This window comes from Ascidiella aspersa, chromosome 7 (genome assembly GCF_963924565.1).
Source record: "Ascidiella aspersa chromosome 7, kaAscAspe10.2, whole genome shotgun sequence".
NCBI classification, from domain to species: Eukaryota; Metazoa; Chordata; class Ascidiacea; order Phlebobranchia; family Ascidiidae; genus Ascidiella; species Ascidiella aspersa.
This window is the reverse complement of record NC_139453.1, coordinates 6289410-6310532: the sequence shown is the minus strand read 5'-3', so window position 1 is coordinate 6310532 and position 21123 is coordinate 6289410. Positions and strand designations below refer to the sequence as shown.

Sequence of the window (21123 nt, the reverse complement as noted above, 5' to 3'; positions counted from 1 at the left end):
GGCCCGAGTCCGACTCCGGCCAAATGTACGATTTCGTCGAGTCCCGAGTCCAGCTATGACTCTACAGTCTGTGTCCAGCCTAGTTACGTAACTCAATACGTTGGATATTCAGTAATGCATAGTAATGTCATATAATTCATTCAAGCGCAAAACATGGTTGGAAAATATCCAACATATGCCATCTAGACATAACAATTTACAATTAGCGGCCATATCAGTTTAGAAATTTAGTTCTTTGCATGCGCACGTCGAACTCGGTACTCGGCTAAGTTTACGTGGTCTTACTCGAGTCCCGAGACCGACTCTGGTTCCGCGACCCTCGGTATTACGCAGCCATTTCTACCTTTAAATTTAAACAGAAAAAAACAAAATAACGCAAAGCAAACGATATAACCTTGTATTACATCGGACATCTCAACCATAACCGATAAAGCATTGCAAAAATGCGCCGATTTGACAGCAGATTGGCCCCTTTGTAGTCTAGAGCAACAGTAGCAGGTGGTCCCAGTCGTGCAATGACGATTAGTGAAATACCCAAAAACTGCCAGAGTATAGGTCGGCCACTCAAATGAAGCTACAACGAACGTAAACATCAACAAGAAGCGGCTAATCCGTCGCACCTAGCCCAGAAAAGCCGAAATTAGCTCTCCTGTCAGCAACGATTTGCGGTCAAGCGAGCGCACGAGTGCCCGGGGCCGACTAGTAACGCGTGTTCTCTGTCAGTCAGCCGTTTATAAATGGCCACAATCCCGTTGACGAGGCTCAGTCAGTTTAGCGCGGCCTCGGGAGCGGCGAGCACTTCTGCCGGATGTCGCGCTTCGAAACCCGGCCGGCAGAAGTTTGAGCTTTTAATGGGATTTCTGGGGATTTTTACGCGGTTAAAGGCAAGCTGAAACGCTAAAGGTTAAACGGATAGAAGAAAGGTTAAGGTGTGTTCGTGATCTTCTTTTACGTGTCGAGAGATCCGTACCGATTTGCATTCTACGGGAGTTTGTCTCTCATTCGAATTCCAGCAGTAAGATTCAGTGTTAAAAATTGGAAATTTTGAAAAGACTTAATTCCAAGTTAAATCATTGGAGCGTGGTGTCTGAAGGTTGTAGTTAGTCGTTAAATAAATATCAAAGCCCATACGGAAGTGGGTATTATTTTCAAACTTTCGTATAGCGCTTTATTCATTTTCACTATCAAGTCAAATCAATTGCGATAATATTGCAAATCAAGTTCAAAGTCATGATTATAGCAAGTCATTTTTATCGAAATAAACGTTTCTTCATTCCGCAAATCTTGTTTACTTATGCCTAAAGTACTTCAGTAAAGTAAAGTCATTCAAAAAGAGTGACTTAAATGCACTTGAGACTTTTCAGTAAAGTCATTCATTACAACAATGATTAAAATTTTTGCTTTGAATTTAGAAGACCAACGCTACAAAGCAGTTAAACTGTAATAATACAATTCAACGCTGGACTACTTCAGTTCATGAGCATTTTGTTGCATAAATTTACGGTGATTTAAAGGTTATTTTTTCTCAACCAAGGGCATATGGCGGATATTACAATTCTGATTCTGTTCCAGATAATTTTCACCGTTTCTTTGAAGAGCTGTGGAGCAATTAGTAAGTGAATAATGATTTGTTGAACGTTTTTAATGACCATTTCTTTGCTTTACGCGTGACAAAGAAAATAATGTGGAAACAAAAATGCATTCTCACCAAATGTATGTTTTCTGGTTTGCAAAAATGTACCCACTTTCCCAAATGCAAAAACATCTCAAAAAGAAAGTTCGCAACCAGCAAACAACAATGTTCTTTTCAGCTTTATGGGTCCAACTCGGAGCAATCTATAAAATTTCCATTAATTTATAGCTACAACTAAGCTTGCCAAGATTTTAAAGTTTAACTTTTGTACCGGATTTTATAATTAAACTAATGTTGAAATCCAAGTTTAAAACAAAAGTATTCTCGCTTGCAGATTGCGGAAAAACGAGCGGTACTGTGAGGTCGAGGATTATTGGAGGCAACGAAGCAAAGGCGGGAAAATGGCCTTGGATGGTAAGTTCGAAGTTCTAAGCCAGGGGTCGGCAACCTTTTTCTAGTCGCGGGCCAAAACCAAACTCAGAAAGGTCTCTGCGGGCCGCACAAAATGTTAACTTATAATTGTTTTATTAACATGTTAGAACTGTGAATCAGGCGGGGCTCGGATCGTTTTTCCACTTGAAAATTACATTTAAGGAGGCAGTAAAGTGTTGACGCAAAGCGAAAAAAAGCGTTTGTACGTTTTAAATTCGAGTTCACACGTTCGCCATCCATACTACTAGTGAAAAGTGTAACAAAACTACTTTAAGGGAACGCGATAACATTTAAAGGTAACCTAGCTCAGTGTTTGTTAACCTTTTGTAGTGAAGGCACACCTGGCAAGCGAAGCGAGCGCGATTTTTTTTTTGGTTTACGAACATTTCTTGCAAGTTTTTATTACATTGCCGAAAACAAAAAATAAATAAAATGATAAAAAATATATCTCCAATATTTTAGAATACGCTTTTTTTCGCAACGCAACGGTAAAGAAGCGCTGATCTAGTTCAAAAGACAGCATCAAAACGTAAACAAACCGGACGTAGAAAGATCATTCGCGCGAAGCGCGAAAAATTTTTCGCACTTACGTAGTTAAAATAGTCAAAAAGTATGTGAAATGGACTCGTGTCTAAGTTGTCAAAGAGGCGGCGGGCCGGATGAATTACATCGGCGGGCCGGATCCGGCCCGCGGGCCGTAGGTTGCCGACCCCTGTTCTAAGCTCTATTGTCGATGAAATTGTTTTGTTGATTCTATGTTCAATGTACAGCACAGCAAATAAAAGTGATGAGGTGCGGCATTTTTCATACATGTCTGGAAAAACTACGCCATCATAGGACTTTGTCAGTTAAATTATAGGGAATTTTGGTGTATAAACTCTTGCTAACAAGGCATAATATTGTCCAAAAACATCTCATCTGGGTTAACCAACGTTTCGGTAAACTGTTTAAGTCGCCTTTCTTCTTTCTTCTTGTTCAAGTCGAATTATATAAAATATGTAGGCCTATTGATTTGGGCTGATTACGGATCAACTCGTTTGCTCAAACACTTTTACTAAAATCATGTCAGTTATTTATGTCCATTCGTCAACATTTAAATTTCCTAGATTTTCAAAATGTTTTCTTAGAGGAAACACTGGCAACGACGCATATTTCTAGCTTTTCGAAAGATTACAATGAAAAAAAATAAAAGATACATGCCTCTAGCAAGAATATATTTTTAAACCCTGGTATTGAACGTTGTAGTTTATCAACGTCAAATTATATCAACTGTGTTTTTAAATCTCAAACACATAAAGACGTCTTGGTGTACGATTAATCCAAAGCTACTTCTCTTCAGCATGTGCTTGTTCACTTTTAGGTTGCCATAAACACGGATATAACCAGCAACCAACCGTTCGGGTCCAAGAAGCTGTCACTGGTTTGCGGTGGTTCGATAGTTGGATCTGAATGGGTTATCACAGCTGCGCACTGCCTCGATACGTGAGTTGAAAATTGACTTAGGAACAGGGAAACCTAAGCCGCAATCGTTGGTCATAAAGCAGCTTCAGAAGGACCAGATCTCAGTGGTTAAAATGCACATATATATGTGTGTACATGTTTCATTGAATAAATGATACGGTACTGTGGATCCCCTTCAATATGAAGTTGCTTGTACTAACAGATTGAGCAAGCATTGGCGCATGGTTGTTTCTCGACTCGTTCCTTTCTGAGCATGCATAGCTCAACTGGTAGAGTGACGGTCCGGGACCGGAGGTCGTGAGTTCGAACCTCACTACAGGCTAGTTGTTTTATTCTGCCCTGCTTGCATCATAGATCGACAGATTCGGTGGGTCTGCGATGGCTTTCGGTGCACTAGGAACAGGGATGTACGATAATATCGGTATGTACGATAATATCCGATCCGATACCCGATGCTAAGTGGTCAGTACTCGTCCGATACCAGGGTGGTATCGCGTATCAGTGCCGATCCGATACTTAATTTGTATGGGAAGATAAGCCATGGTTTGTTTTGCTGGAGTCGGACATGCGCATGCGCAGTACCAAATTTTAAAACTGATATGGCGGCCAAGTGGAATTGTAAAGGTGGAATAGCATATAGTGGTATATTTTCCAACCATGTATTGTGAGTGAATGAATTTTACAACACCCCTATAAGTGGATTACTGAATATCCACGTTATTTTAGTTACGTAAATTGGTGAAATACAGGCTGTAGATTTAGGGCCGGACTCGGGACTCGACAAAATCGCACATTTGACCGGAGTCGGGCTCGGGACTCGGAAGTCGGACTCGGGTTTATTTTTTTGGCCGGAGTCGGACTCGGGTTATTTTTAACCGACTTCGCAGCCCTGATTGTCGCTCTGGTCTATTTACAAAATTATGTCAACAAAAATTAAAACTCATTTTGCCGCTTGAGAAAAAACTTTGAAGGTAATTCGTTAAAAACATAGACATCAAATTGTTTTATTGTGTCTGTTTTTTTATTTAAAACCATGATACATTTGCACGTGTTCATTTTTGTGTGCAGTTAAAATTCCACATGAGCAACTCCAACGTCACAAACAACTTAATAAAACAAGGTTAAGACGGCTGAAATGTTGTTTAAACTGCTAAAGTTGCTAGCCCAAGTTTAAACAATTTTGCACATTGGCACTTTTAATAAGGTTTCAAATTTATTATAATTGCAAGCGATTAAAGGACAAACTGATAAACAGAGATGAACTTGTAGGCTATAAGCTTAACCACTTCCCGTCTGGGAACGAAATGCCCTATAATCTATCTTTGGATTTCCAATTCTGAGAACCCAAGATTCCAGTGTTTAGCAGTTTCGGGTCTTGAGGTCAGAAACGAGTGACGGCGTTTTCGCGAATAAATTAAGGAAACTATTATCGCAAACGAGCGTCAGCCACTTGTAAATCACATTACCAATAACACGGCTTAGCCCCTACCTCGTCACCGAATTAATGTTTCCAGTTAAACCGCCGCGCAAATGTGTTGGATAATTGCAGGGCGCGCGCACAAATCGGCAACACTTAGCGTCCAATTGGCCACGCGCCTTTCTTGTAGTTACAGCGGCTTGTCTGCACGATATGCGCCCCATGTCTGTACATTTGTCGGCCTGTCGATATCTCGTTAACGAATCGTCAAATCGTGTCAGACCCTTCACTACTTAATGCGAAAAAGGTGTATATTTCAGATTCCAACGGTGCCTAATCGACACACCTTTTGTGCTAATGACACCCACACCGATTTAAGATAATGGTGCATCCCTGTCTTAGAGCGATTTAAAGTTACAACCACACCCGTAAATTAAAGTCTATATTTATTCCTCTAACAAACTGTGCAAGTATCAGCTAACGAACTGTAACCTGAGCTATAGTTTTGCGAAAAAGATTTAAATTTCAGATTCAACAGCGCATAATCGACATATTGTTTGAACTAATGATACCTTCATAGATTCAAGAAAATGAAGCGATTTCAATCTACAACACGACTGTAGATCGATTCATAAGGCCATTTTCTCGCTAACTTACTGTGCAAATTGTTTCATACCCTCTGCAGCTTAATGCGAAAATGGTGTATATTTCGGATTCCACCGGCGCCAAATCGACACACCTGATCGGCTAATAACACCCACGCCGATTAAAAAAAAATGTGCATACCGTTCTAAATCGATTTCAATCTACAACGAAAACCTCAAAATCGATTCAAAAGGTAATTTATTACCCCAACAAACTGTACAAGTTTTTTTTAAAGAACTGTAACAGAAGGCTACGTATGCGAGAAAGGTGTAAATTTGCGATGCCAACAGCGCCTAATCGACATACCTTTTGTACTAATGACACCTTCACACATTCAAGAGAAAGATTCATTCTAAAGCGATTTCAATCTAAAAGTAAAACAGTAAATCGATTTAAAGGCCATTTATTCCTCCAACGAACCGTCAAATCGTGTCAGACCCTCTATTACCTAATGCGCCAAAGGTGTATATTTTGGATTCCAATCTCCAACCACAATCGTAAATTGATTTGGAAGGCTGTTAAATATTGTATGTTTTGGGCGTTACAATGGTGCATATATAGCTTTATATACCAGTTTGGAAAAATATTTCGAAACTATAGAATGGACATCACCGCAATAAAGCCACACGTTAAGCATCGTTTGATTCCGAAGCGTAAAGGAATTTTTTTAGCCGCAGCTTCAATCGGAACTTGCCGACGTTGTGTTTCCTTCAATTTAAGGGACCCTTTTTTTTACGTATAAGTGATTTAAAACATTAGATACTAAAACACAAAAATTTCTCATAAAATCTGATTTAGTGTGTGCCTAAAAAACAAAGGACCGCAATTAATTTTAAGTTTAAATCCAATAATCTATGATTTGTAGCTTGATAATTATATCAATTCCGAAGCCAAGAAGGTCAAGTAGATCGACATCATCTTTATTATGACGTTTCGATACTACAAACTTCTATCATTATCAGTTAATATATTGAAAAGTCTTGATCAAGATGATGTCGATCTACTCAACCTTTTTGGCTTCCAATTCATTATCAAGCTACATTACAGATCCGTATTGTACCCAACTACGAATTTTAAATGTCTTAAATTTCTTTCAGTCATCCCAATTTCTTCCCCAAAGTAGCCCCCAAGCACTGGAAGGTGACCGCCGGAATGACAAGCAGGGACACGACGTCGACGGAAGCCACTAAATGGCAGCAAAGAGGCGTCCGCTACTTCGCACCGCATCCACGTGAGTATACCTACTGGCGTTTTGTGTTGTATATATATATTTTTTACTGTTATAAGTGCAATGAAATAACAAGCAGCGCTTATCTCAGTTGTTATATGCCTAGTATACTTTGATCCTATTGCACAAAACTTTATCCCAAAAGCGTCGAGGTCTTATAATGCCTTAATTTTGTCACGTCATCTCTTGAAAAACAATTATGGACCCCCTTAATAAAAAAAATGGATCTGCGCCTGTTGTCGAATCACTCTCAGTAATTGCCTTTCTGGTCTCTAAACAGCTGAGAAAGTTAACTGATCTAAACACCTACCTTCTATATATTTCCTATATACATCGTATGCCTTTAGAAGGCTTAGCGAAATTAGTCGGCCTGATCAGGATTGTAGTGCCAAGTCAGAAAAACAATTAGCCTGTGATGAGGTTGGAACTCACGACCTCCGGTCATACCGGGGCCTTCGCTCTACCATCTGAGCTACGCAGGCTCAGAGGGCTAGTACGGCTATTGTTGTTCAGTACGATTGATCACTGACATGTACGTTTCACTCACTTTCCTGTATATTCAGAGTTTCGTGAACTCTTCGGTCGCGTGTACAACGACATCGCCCTGATTCGAGTCGACAAGCCTTTCGTGTACGACAGCTGGGTGAGACCCATTTGCTTACCCCGGAATATGACCCCGGAACCCAACCGGGGGTTGTGTAAGGCGGCTGGCTGGGGCACCGTGGGTAAGAACTCGTTTCTTTTTTTAAATAAGTTTAGTTGCTAAATCAAAACAGCCAGAAATTGGATTTTTGTAGCTTTTTAATGAATGACAAAGTCAAAACGTTCAAGTAAATCGTCGTCATCAAAATGACGTTTCAATACGCACATTTGTCACATTAACTGAAGACGATACACGTCCGTATCGAAACGTCTTTATCAAGATGATGTTGATCTACTCGACCTTTTTGGCTTTAAATTTAATATCGAGCTACATTACAGATCCGTGCCCGTGTAGGCATGATAGGGAAAAGCAATTGTAAAATAATTGAAATACTTAGCATAATTATCAAAACAGGAAATCAGGCAATTGCAAATCACCACAAAAAAAACACAGCATGTAGGCCTACCCAAATGGCTTCTGCATGGGGTTAAATAAGTGTGTAAAGTTACAACTACATGATTTTATAATTTAACATACTTAAATTTTTCGGTTTTATCTGCATTGCTTGGTCCGTTAAGCAATTTGAGTCAGCCAATGTACTTTTTCGCAAGATAGTTTGAAAGATATTCGAAAATCTGTAATAAAGTTTGTGCTGAGTAGAGAAAGAGTAGAGATATTTGTTTAAAATCGTCGAGTAACATCGAATCCAAACAAACGACGATAATACGTTGTGTATGCGAAATGTAACTTATTTTTTTTAAATCTTTGTAGATAGCCATGTCTGTATAATTCCTTATCTGGAAATCAGGTGGCAATCTTTAACGACAATTTGTATTAAAATCGTAACAAGCTCTTGCACAGCCATGTTTTATCAGGCCAAAGCAAAGATGCATAAAAAAATTGATAAGCTTTTGCACAACCGTGCTTCATCAGGTCAAAGTAGAAAAAAAGAAATTAAAACAAACGAATTTTATGGTTTTAAACATCCTTATTTACCAACTCTTCTGAATCCTGAGCAATAATTATACATATCGATATCTAGATTTTATAATTTTAATACAATATTTGAATAAAAATACTAAGACCATTATATTCGATGGCTGTTTACAAACGTTTAGGCAATACCTATGCCTTCATCAGTGTAAGAATTCGAGTGTATTCTTAAGACGAATATCTTCGAAAAATTAAGCAATATATTACCTCAACTTTGTAAAAATCTTTATCTTTCCAATATAGTATGTATCTTATATTCAACTTTAAACCGCCCACGTGTAAGTCCTACAACATCTTCTTTTTTCTCCCCAGTTTCCGGGAAGAACTTTCTTCCCCTTCGTCTCCAGGAAGTCCAGATCCCGATAATTGACTTTCGGAGGTGCGCCGCTCGCTACGGGAACAACATCCACCAGATGCATCATCTCTGTGGAGGATTTTGGTTCTACGGGAAGAAGGACACGTGCTGGGTAGGCCTTCGGGTATTTTACTTAAAAACTTAATCAACAAAAAACTTTTAAAACGGTTACCTTGGGCTTGATCATAGAATGCACATTGTGAATTATGTAGAAATATAGTTTTTTTTCCTTTATTTCTACTTTTATCTGGCTTTGCGTATATTTTAATTTAAAACTCGTCAAAAATATAATTCAAACGGGTCATTTCGCTTTGGAATTTGGGACGTTCAGGAAACCAACTTACTTTATATAAACTCTTGCTACCAGGCATAACATTATTTAAAATAGCTCTTCCTGTAATTATTTGGTTCAATGTGTCGACATTCTACATAGGTCGCCTTCTTCAGGGTGAAAGGCATGGAACGTTATTAAAACGATTACCTTCATAACCTTTGCAACTTACTTTTACAGTCTATACCGAAATTTGTAAAAAAGTTTTGAAAAAAATCTGCGAAAAAGCAGCAGTGATTTTACCAAGGTAATTTGGTTAAGTGTGGAATCGCCATTTGCAACAGTTAAAGAGAAGTATTTATAAAAAAAAAATCTTTGTAGTTTCAATTGTTTGCCGTAACTGCATTTTGTGTGCAATCGAGTTGATCAAAAATATATTTTTTTTTACTTAAAGACAAAGAACAAACTCTCATTTTTTTTACAGGGGGACAGTGGAGGCCCTTTGGCGTGCCAGGACCCGTACGGAACCTGGTACCTGGCCGGGATTATTTCCTGGGGCATCGGCTGCGGCCAGATCAACCGTCCCGGCATCTACACGAACGTCAACTCCTACATGACTTGGGTAGTCCAAACCGTATCGAAACAATACACGACTGGGTAATCCCCGAAATCGCGACGGCAATTTTGCGACCGCATGGAAATCAAAATTTCGAAAATTGGTGTGCGCCAAGACCGCTTTGCACCGAGATTCATCCAGACGAAAGTTATTTTTTTAATTTAGGGCAAAAGTTTGGACTGATTACTATCTGCTTATATAAGTAGTTTTGGCCCAAAACTAGTGATATGAAGTATTTGGCCAGATCTGTGCTTATCAAACTTTTTAATTTGGCGTACTTGGATTACATAAAGTAAGAAAGGTCTCCGAATGTTTTTTAAACAACGGTAATTTAAAAACTACTGGTTTGGTTATTACTTAAAAACCACTGCACAAAAGCATTCAAATGATTTATTATTATTTCAACTCAATGAAAAGTATGCAACCTCACCCAATACAATTTGCGGAACTCATGAAATATCGTGGACCGCGTATCATAGTTTTAAAACCACTGGAATTTACGATTGTTTTTGCCAATTTGATGCAATATACACGTAGGAAATACTGCGGAAAAAAATTTATCTTAATTTCGTTACATTTTCTGCACCTCTGGATTGCATTTTTTCTTGTTGTGTTTTTCAATTCTTCGAAATGTGTTTGGTCATCAAGCCGCCACATACGTGTTGTCCTTTTATGTGTTATTTAAATGTTATATTTTTTCTTTACTTGCCATTTAGCCTCTGTTGATTTGTTTTTATCGCCACTTTCAACACCAGCCATCTTGCCACTAATTAATCTGACGAGGGCGCAGGCCTATATCTATAGCTTATAGCGATTTTGCCTTCATGCCTGACTTTCTGCTTACCCAATTCTGCTACTTGCAGTTCTGATAAGTTCTCAGATCGACTTCTGACGCTTTGCTTAATTGGAAGGCGGGCAGGCCCGTGTTCCAATTCCTGCGAAATAGGCTTCTTGCCTGGCAACATTTCTCCTTGCTTTAAATCGGTGTTTTCCTTTGCGTTAATTTTTTTTAACAACTTCACATTTAGCATCACGTTTAACGAGAGCCCTAATCTTAATTGGGGCGACTGGCCCGGGTCCGAAATAAGCTTGAACAATGTTTTTTGGGTAGAGTTTTGCTTACTACTACTAACTTTGCAAACTAAAGGCAGATCACACGGGTTTGTTAAAAAACATTTTTGAAAAAGCTGGTCTCTTTTGAAATACAAGCTCAAGAAAATACACAAAAACGTCCCATTTTTTGTAGTTGTTTCAAATAAAATGCAAACACAATTGATATTTATACAAAGCTTTGGTGCTGCAAGTATTTATGCTACGTCGTTATTTTAGTTAAAATTGTAAAATGAGTAGGCTAGATAACTCCGCAACAGAGGTGAGTCGATTTAAGTCGCTCGGTTGAATTCGTTGTTCGGCCATAGAATACTATACACTCGTTTTCCAACCCGATATTAATCATTGGGTACACTATGCACGGATCTGTAATGTAGTTTGATAAATAATGAATAGCAAAGACAAAAAGGTCGAGTCTTACACAGTTGCCAAAACAGTACAATTTCAAATATCTAGATTAAAGCATATACGACTTGAAATGAAGCACGACACAGCCGCCCACACATGTGTACCAGATATGCTAGATAGCATTTTACTCCTATACTCGATATTTTGAACAAAAAGAGGTAAATGCGCAGCATTGGAACGCAAGTCTTGACTGAAAATATCCCTCGTATAAATGTCATCTATTTCGCGTGTTTAAGTATAGTTATAATGTCATTTGGATTGGACTGCGATATTGTTTCTCTTAAATATAGCTAGGGAATTGCTATTGGAATAAAATGTCGTACTGGACACCCTTACCCTCCTAATTTTTTTAATGATTTCATTTTTTTAATTAGGCATTACTTTTCTGTAGTAATCGTGTCACAACATACTCTACTCTACGTCATACCATGATTGTTAACTTTCGTATTTTTTAACGAAACTATATACGGCTTAAGGCAGTTGAAAAAAATGCATTTGACTGCTTTATGACTTCGCTAATTACTTTTCTTTGGCGATAGGCCATTGGTTTAATCTACTTATTACTGTCTATAGAAAAATGGAAGTTTGATGAGTTCAAAGCCTAACAGATTCTAACAGATTAACACTGTGAATATCTACGGAAATACGCGCGGCGTTAGTTTGTCGGATTTTGACGCAGTGCTCATCCGAGATTTGTTGCGCGGCGTGGATTGGTGATGTTCGTTACTGGAGAATATTTCATTTGCGCTCAGCTCGATTTCAAAATCCCTCAAGATTCTTGTTCGAATGTACCTGGAAAAGAATTTGCGTATTTTATGTTGAATTTGGACGAGTCCGAGCTTTTAAAAGCATTATATTATAGCTGGTTAGTTAAATGGCCTTTCCGATCAGCATAAACATGTCATCATCATAATTAGATGAACTAAGGAACACTATACACGGATCTGTTCATGAGTTTAATGGTGAAAATAACGGCCCAAATAGACATAAAAAGCGACATGCTTTATTATTCAAACGTTTCGGCAAATGCTCATGCCATCATCAGTGATATGAAGGCACGACGATCCATATATAGTGTTCCAAAGTACATAAGCAACCATTACGGTATTGTAATGAAGAAGAAAACGGGTGTAACTGATGTGGCCTTCATATCACTGATGATGGCATGAGCATTTGCCGAAACGTTTGAATAATAAAGCATGTCGCTTTTTATGTCTATTTGGGCCGGTATTTTCACCATGTCATCATTTGTTCTGGCATTTTTGCTGTTCACTAACACATATTCCTTAATTCAGCAAGATGTATTGTAAATGTTGAACACTGATAATATTGAATAGAGTAATCAGGTGTACTATTTAAAGACAAAAAATTGGTATTGACAAAGTTCAGAACACACAGGCAAGTTTAAAATAAAATTAGAAGTAGGAATGGGCCCTAGAAACATATTACGCTCATTAGTCAAAGGAGACAACAATAACTAGCGGTTGCAGTAGTTACACAAGGAATAAATATCAAACTGGTGGAAAAGTAAGTAGCATTTTGCGAACGTTTCAAATACCTTTTATCTCAGTTTCAACATAGTTAAATAAGCAATGCTACCTACTTCTGTGCTTCTAAATTCACCGTAAGAATATTCTAGTGGCTGACGTCTGTTACCTTGTGTTCCTCCCTCGTATTTGTTATTCAAAGAATATTCTAGTTGCTGACGTCTTCTATGTACCTTGTGTTTCTCGCTTCCCTCCAGGCTCTTGACACAGGACGACTGTTCGGATTGGAGAAAAATCCTCCAGCTCCTCCATCGATCTCCGTGGACTCGATCCCGTTAACGAGGACCAAGATGTCACTGATTTTCTCCGCAGCCGCATCCCTCTTCATCTTCTGCAGGAGGAAGAAAGGAATCTTTGTGAACACCAGAGTTTAAAAATCGAACATAACCACCACCGTGGCATCCTAGTAACTGGTAGACCTTTTTAAGCTTTTGACATATTATCCCAGTCGTGAATAGTTTAACGGAATAGAAGGCTTAAACTTTACATACTGAACTAAAAAAATAAACTTTTCAACTTTTTTCGAATAGCTTTAACAAAAGAAGTCCTGAATTTACATACGCTATATGCACGGGTGAGTAAGGTAGCTTACAAATGAATGTGACCCATCGGTAATGTACATCGACATAGCGCTTGTATCGTCATCAGTTAGTACAAGTGCGTATAGAAACGTCTTTTCCAAAAAGATATCGTTTTACTCGCTCTATTTGGCTTTGCAATTAATTTTAAAAAAAACTTTAAAAAAAAATTGTCCTTGATTTTTTTCAACTCTTCATTTCCAGAAAATCTTAAACTAGAAAAGAATGCGTTTTGTTATTTTGTGATTTTTTCAACCTATTCTCGATCTACTCCTTCACTTTTTCCCCGCTCCTTCATTGCGTATGGAAAAGTGCGTATGGAAATGTCTTTTTTTAATTATGATGTCGATTTACTCGGCCTCTTTGACATTCATTTCAAAGAAATCTTAAACTAAAAAAAAAAAAAAAATTGTTGATGATTTTTGTCGAACCTCTTCTCGATCCAGTTTCGCCACGAACTCTTTCACTCTCTCCCCGCTCCTTCGTTGCCGCTCCTGCGCCTTCAGGAGCAGCCGGAAGTTCTTTCTCCTCCTGCGTTCCTCTCGCTCCTTGAGGAGGAGCAGAGTGGGATCGTTGTCTCTCGACATCCTTCGCTCGCTTCTCTTCAAGTTCAAGTCGCTCCTCTTTCTCTTTGTTTCGTCCACGATCGCCTGAGCCAGCTCGCGCCGCAGGAGGGCGCACTCGTGACGCGTTTGCTGGCTGTCGAATCTGTTGGGAACAATGCGACTGAGGTTACTGCGGGTCAGAATTTTGAGGGTCACTATGGGTCAGTTGTTGAATAGGCTTAGTGTGTCTAAACAAAGGGTAGAAGTCAGCAGATTTCAGTTAGCACATTCCTTACATTTGCAGTATTGATCTTTTTGACCCTTTTCCACAACTGACCCACAACGACCTACGAAGTTCTAACCCATAGTAACATCACCAGCATTTGTATAAACAGATTCGACAGCCAGCATAAAAAGCCGGTCGTACTAGTTTTATAAAGGTAGTAAGTTACCAATCGGCTATGACTGTCGAATCTGTGTGAGAAAACATTGTTGTTGAGGTTACTACGGGTCAGAACTTCCAAGGTTACTAACGGTTAATTGTTGAATAGAGTGTAATGCAAATTCTGGAATACGTGTTTTCGTTTTAATCAAGGCCAACTTTATCAATGTTGTAAGGTTACCTATCAGCTATGGCTGTCGAATCTATGAGAACAATGTTGTTGAGATTACTGCTGGTCAGAGCCACTGCAATGGTCACTGTGGGTCAGTTTTTAAATCAGGTTTGTGAAATGTGCCCAATAATTGGTTTTCTACCCTATGATTGTTTTGTGATTTTGTTTTTATCAAAGTAGTGAGGTTATCTATCTATTGGCTGCCGAATCTATGCGAGAACAATATGTTGTTGAGGTTACTGCGGGTCAGAACTCCGTAGCTCACTATGTTGAACAATGACTGTAATATGAAATCTGGAAAACGTGTTTTCGTTCTATTCAAGGTCTATTTTTATCAAGGTAGTAAGCTTACTTATCTGCTAACGGCCAGTTTATTAACGCCACTACGAAAGGCGACAATTTGAAAAGAGATTTAAGGTTAAATCTTTGAAATGTAACTCATATGATGGTTTTCTACAACAGTAAAACTTGTGTGTGTGATCTTGTCCTACAGCAGGGGCGGGCAACATACGACCCGCGACGGGATTTTGAGCGTCCCGCAGACAGTTTCCGGTTGTGGCCCGCGGCCACATTCTGCTACAAATAATAGTGATTGCTAGTTATTCTTTAGTTCTATAAAAATAAATGTTTTCCCATGGATTTGCTAAGAAACGTAAGTTTGAGGAAGAGTGTTGCGAATTTAACAAGGGTTGGATGCAAAAATACTTTTTCACTCAAGTCGGCAATAATCAGAATTTTCTTTCGAATGACAAAATCTGCCTGAATCCGAATGGTGAAAACAAACGATTATGGTTGCACATCAATCATAAAGAATGTTTGGATGTTATAAGATGAATTTATTTCGCTACTAAATACATGATTAGTATTGATGCTTTTGGTAGCAAAATATTGTTATCTTATAACATTCAAACATACTGATTTTTGGTTTCTCAAGTTCTGTACTTGGTTTATTTTTTACGTCGCGAAGAAAGCAGTATGTTTGATGTGCAATAAAAGTGTTGCCGTTTTTAAATAGTACAACTTTAGCCGCAATTATGCGCCAATACATGCAAGCTTTGGCAGTACCTAATCCGGCCCGCCAAGTACTTTATTTCCCCATATCTGGCCCGCCGACCGGAAAAGTTGCCCGCCCCTGTCCTACAGGTTAACAGACGACTGACCCATTTGAAGCGCAATAGCGCATATGTCTAATTACAATGGAAAACAAGCAAGCTCAGAAAATGCAAACCTTATTAAACAAAAAAGCTTACCTTACTTAAAACGGGGCATCTTACCTATGATATTTGAAAACGCCCTATTAGAAATTGGTGTGACTTGGATAATGTTGCCGTCTGATTTTACGTGCAAATTAAGCAATTACCCACCTATACTGAGCGTTGATTCCGCCATGTCCCTCGATTCTCCTTGCCAACTTCCTGCGTTCCCTCACGTTCGCCTCCTTCGACTGCTTGATGACGTCAGGACGCAACTTCCGGTTCATGACGTCACGGAAAAAGCGCCAGTTGCGCAATACAGCCCTCGACTCTTGGCCTCTGAACAACAATAATAAGTCCCAAGGTCGCAACACTGCAACAGTAGGCAATAATGTTTTCTCAGTCGTATAAATGCCTTATAACAAAGAGTGTATCACTGACAAGAGCTTACACCGTTCACAAACCAAATAGCGATAAGAGGCGCGCTCAAGTCTGCCTAAAGAAACACACAAAAGCCGGCGCGGTTTGGGAGTCCTATTGGAGACAACACGGAGACCAGGACCACAGACAAGCGGTTGGACACGGCTCGGATAAACAGATTGGTGTTAAATAAAACAAGAAAGCGCTAACAAAACATTTTCTGTTGGGTAAATATGCTAATTATGGTGAATTCTACCAACTGCATACATTTATTTTACGAAAGTGTTTAAGCGATGAATTTAAAGCGACAGATTCTAGAATGTAGCGGCTTATCCTTCCGCTGTATTAGCTACCAGTCGAACTTTTCGAAGAACTAAAAGAGCTTTAACCTAAAAGTTCAAACACATTCGTAACACTGCGCTTAAGTCGTCGAACATGCCAACAGTGGACAGCGCGAAGGCATTTTGGGTGATATTTAAGCAAATTCTGGTTTTATTTCGAAAGAAAAAACAATTATGTCTGCCCGAAGTTCCATATAGACTAAAAAACATAAAACCACAGAAAAAATTAAAACTGAAAAAATAAATTGTATTAATCATTACAAAGCTATACTAAGACACTTAAAATCCACCATAGGTGCGTGGTCTTAAGAAACCACTAGGCTAAAATTCCGCGTTACAGCTATCTGTAGTCCCTTGTCTGTCTGTTGGTTGGTGTGTGTTTGACGAGTTGGTGTAATTGCCGTGCTTAGAATTTCGCCGCTTTCCAGAGACGCCTATTCAGCTCGGTTTCAAACCGTTATCGCGTTTCAAGGTCTAAGCCGGGTATCAACTCCCCAAGACTGGATTAACTGCCGTCCCTGCCATGTTTCTCTCTCACTCGCTCGTGACGTAACAGGCGCTCCATTGTCGACGCACAATGGCGTGTGAAAACACCCCCCGGATCGCCAGAAACGCTGCGATTAGGAGCGCGAAATAATACGCCTAAGGCCCGTTTGGGTTTCGGCGCCTAACTTTGGGCCAAAACACGGGGTGAACGCCAGTGTTCCCTCTAAGGTGCGCAACTGCGCAATTGCGCAGCAAAATCAGACAATTTGCGCAGTGAAATTCGCTTTTGCGCACTTACATCATTCTCAAATTAAAACTAAAATATCTTCACTTTTTTGCCGCAACAGTTTGAGTATTTTTATGTTTGTAGCTAAAAGCAAGTATCAAATCGAATCCGTATTGACGATTGTGACGTAATAAATTACTTTGTCTAATTGGTTATCATAACCCATGCTGTGTATGTTTTTGTTATCTCGCGTAGAATTAAATGTCTACTCAGGAAAATCAAGCTTCAAGAAAAAAATGAGTTTAGAACAGTGTCGAACATAGCAGTGGAGTGTTTGACGATAAAACGACGTAAAATGTTTAACACAATTGCAGTTTTTACACGATTTCTGTGCAGATAGAGCTGTGGGGTCAATAAAGGCTCTCACAAATTGACAAAATCATCTTATTAAATGCAAATGAGCGAATAGTTCGTGATTCTTGATTGTGCGCTAAAGGCGCTAAAGGCATCCTATTTTTTTTTAAATTGGACATTTTGTCAATTAAATCCAAATAATCGGTTCTTTTTTCGCGCGATCGCTTAGTTGCAGTATCCTTGAACATATTTAACTCGATTGCAGTTGCACATGCAAGTTTATTAATTATAAATATGTGTTTCGTGACGTCATCTTTAAAATTTTCACGCCTCGCCACAGTACAAAAAACATTGATCGGTCGCGGGCCCCTGCCAACGCAGCCTTCAAATATTCTTGCGCACTACAAAAATATTCTTGCGCACTACAATAAATATTTGCGCAGTAGAAAATTTTCTTAGAAGGAACACTGGTGAACGCTTTGACATTTTATGGCATGGTGTTAAAACAAATTGCGAAAAATGGCGTAAGCGAAATTTATCAGCTAGATCAGGGGTCGGCAACCTTTTTGTAGTTGCGGGCCAAAATACTAACTCAAAGGCCCATGCGGGCCGCACAAAATGTTAACTAACATTTGTGTTCTAAAATGTTACAACAACTGTGAATCAGGCTGGCCTCGGGGTTTTTTTTTACTTCAAAACGTGTTAAATTACATTTAAGGAGGCAGAGGAAGTGTTGGCGCAAAGCACGAAATAAGCGTTTGCTTGGTTTAAAATTCCAGCTCACACGTCGTCATCCTTTCTATTAATGAAAAGTGTAATAAAAATACTTTGAGGGAACCAGATAAGTTTAATAGTTAATTTAGTTGACTACAGATTAGAGCTGGCGAGCGAAGCGAGCGCGATTTTTTTAGTATACCGGCATTCCTTATAAATCCGAGTTTTTGCAGCCTTCTACAGCGCACCGGCGCTAGAAAGCGCTTATCTAGTGCAAAAGAGCATCAAAACGCAAACAAAACGGAAGTAGAAAGATCATTCGCGCGAAGCGCGAAAATTTTTCGCATTTACCTACTTAAAATAGTCAAAAAGTATTTGAAATGAACTCGTGTCTAGTTTGTCAAAGAGGCGGCGGGCCGGATCAATTTCTTTGGATCCGGCCCGCGGGCCGTAGGTTGCCGACCCCTGAGCTAGATGTTACTTAATTTATAGCCCAATGGCTGTATTTGGCGTTTGAAAATAGTATGGGTAGTTTCTTTGCGCTAAAATTCCCAGCTGTTGTTCTTATCACCAACAGCATGCCGTTAACCGTTAAGTACCTGAACAGTTTCTAAGCGATATTAATTTGCTTATGTTTGCTGAAATTTTCGTTTTGCGTTTTTAAGTGTTTATCTGCTGCTCGAGCTGTTGTTTTCAAATCCAAATGGCGGAGATGCGAGTTGATGCTGTTTTTAGCAACGGAACACTAAAAAGGCGTTTTTCAGTTAAAAATAGACAAAAAACGCTTTTCAGTTGTTTTGATTTTTTACAAATCATGTTCTAAATTGATTTCGGGGTGGGTTGAAACCAAACATTTTTTGAGATTTAGTTGATTAAGCTTTTTACGCAACGTGTCTATATTTATGTCGTCATTAAACCTTAAAATCTTTATTCAACCTAACATGGTTTCCAATTTCGAATTAAATATTCTTTAACATTTGGCATTAGGCTTTTTATGCAACATGTCTATACTTATGTCATTAAACCTTGAAATCTTTACTAAGCCTAAAATATCCTTATGTACAGATAAAGGTATTTAAAAGTAATTATAAAAGGCTTTATATGATTATACCACAACAAACTAACAGTTTCATCTGTTCAGGTAGTCTACCACTTTGCACAGCAAGGAATATTCTCACGGGCGTGGCAAGAAATTCCAGGAAATTTAGACCGGCATTTCGTTTTCTGAAAAGTCTTATCGTGTGTGTTTTGTCACTGGTAAATATTTGGGCGAGGTGCTGACTGCTGCAAATTAGACAACAACAGGCTCGGGTTGGTTTAATTAAGGCAACAAACGGCCAGTTTATTTAAAGTCACTATGAAAAGTGCTAGGCCGCTCTGTCTTGTTTCTTTCTATCCAGGTCTGGCAAAAGGTGTTTTCTTTTTCTGCTAAATTTTGTTACGGCGTATACAAGTTAATGTGAAAAATTTTGATACGGCGTAAACTGATCAAAACAATGAACCTAAAGGAAAATGAAATAAACTAATGCTGCCAGGCTTAATATATAACCGGGTGTTGCTTATCCAGCAGTATTATATAGTCAATCGTCGTTTGTTCAAATCGACGTATTTTTTCTAAAGGAAAATGTTTTTCACACCAATGATCCAAAAGAGATTGTTTTTTTGACAAGGCGTAACTGAATAAAACAAGTGAACCATAAAGAATTCGTTTTCTGACACGGCCTAAATTAGGTAAAACAAATGAACGACTAAAACTAGTAAAAACACAAGTACCAGAAGAAAATTGTTTTTTTGACACGGCGTAAACTGTTTAAATTAGTGACACGGCGTAAACTGGTTAAAGGTGGTAGGAATGCCCAGTAAGATACCCCAGTTAAAACTTTGTGTTTATACTTTCCCTGTACCATTTGTTTTACGGGACGTTATTCAGTTTAATTTAACCGCGTTCGATTTTTTGTTGTTTTTCTGATAAATCAAGCGGAATGCCTAATTCAAACTAGTTCAAGGACTGAAAAATGTCAAAATGGCACTAAACAACACAAGAAAAAGGCTTTACTTACAACGGGTCATTCGACAGCTTTTTAGTTCCCTTTTCATGGTTAAAAAATATATAAATAATTAAATTTTATGTATTTTGTTTTAATGAACGTTTTATAGATTGTCTGTCCAAGGAAACATGTCACCGTACGAATGAGACGTATTAATACCATATGCGCCACTTTAATTTCGGTTATGTTTACTACAACGAAATAAAACGGATAGAAATTCGCGCGAATCACGAAAAATGTTCCTATTTGCACAGTCGAAGTTGGAAAAAAATAGTTTTTGGTGACATGTCCGGACATGGCCTCAAGTCCTCTCGGGACCTGCCCCTGTTCATCATAAGCATGAGAAACTTCTAAGCCCCAGTTCTTCCCGAACGGCTGCTGTTTGCAAAACTTAATAGCACATTGCCGCAGTGGATAAGTTTTGTGCACCAGCAATAAATAGAAGGCGCAGCAAGCGACAGTTGTCCACCTTCCCACCAAAGTACAACTGGACAGGCACCCACGAGACCAAAATAGCTCGCCACAATGTAACGAACTGACTTGGGAAAAGTATAAAGTCGGGTCCAGCTTGGCGATTCGTTATCATTGATCAACCGTCAAAGTTGTCAAAGAAAAACGAAGAAAAATGTTGTTAGTCTTACTCCTCGTCGCCGCCGTTTCGGGTAAGAAATTGTTGTTGTGACTTGTTGTGTTCTCTGTGTTGTTTCTGATTTATATATATATATATGTATTTTTTTTTTTGGTTTTTCTGAAATTTTATATAAATATATTTAAGTGGCTAACGTGTAAAGTTAAATCAAATTGAGATAACGTATGTTTACACATAACAACGTTTGCTGATATAA

The 21123-nt window shown here is 38.8% G+C and overlaps 2 protein-coding genes across 2 annotated transcripts; one reads left to right on the top strand and one right to left on the bottom strand.

The window, feature by feature from the left end:
* The first annotated feature begins 1682 nt into the window (after positions 1–1682).
* LOC146137444 (prostasin-like) lies at positions 1683–9739 on the top strand. Its single transcript, XM_083394342.1, has 7 exons — positions 1683–1713; positions 1968–2047; positions 3426–3547; positions 6686–6819; positions 7380–7541; positions 8765–8919; positions 9563–9739. Exons 1-7 carry the CDS (start codon positions 1683–1685, stop codon positions 9737–9739), a joined length of 861 nt encoding a protein of 286 aa, XP_083250468.1.
* Positions 9740–11541: 1802 nt separating this feature from the next.
* Positions 11542–15976, bottom strand: LOC146137443 (uncharacterized). Its single transcript, XM_083394300.1, has 4 exons — positions 15861–15976; positions 13769–14045; positions 12933–13090; positions 11542–12004 (listed from the first exon to the last, which is right to left on the bottom strand). The coding sequence occupies exons 1-4, from the start codon at positions 15974–15976 to the stop codon at positions 11848–11850; spliced, it is 708 nt and encodes a 235-aa protein (XP_083250426.1). The 3' UTR covers positions 11542–11847.
* Positions 15977–21123: the final 5147 nt, after the last annotated feature.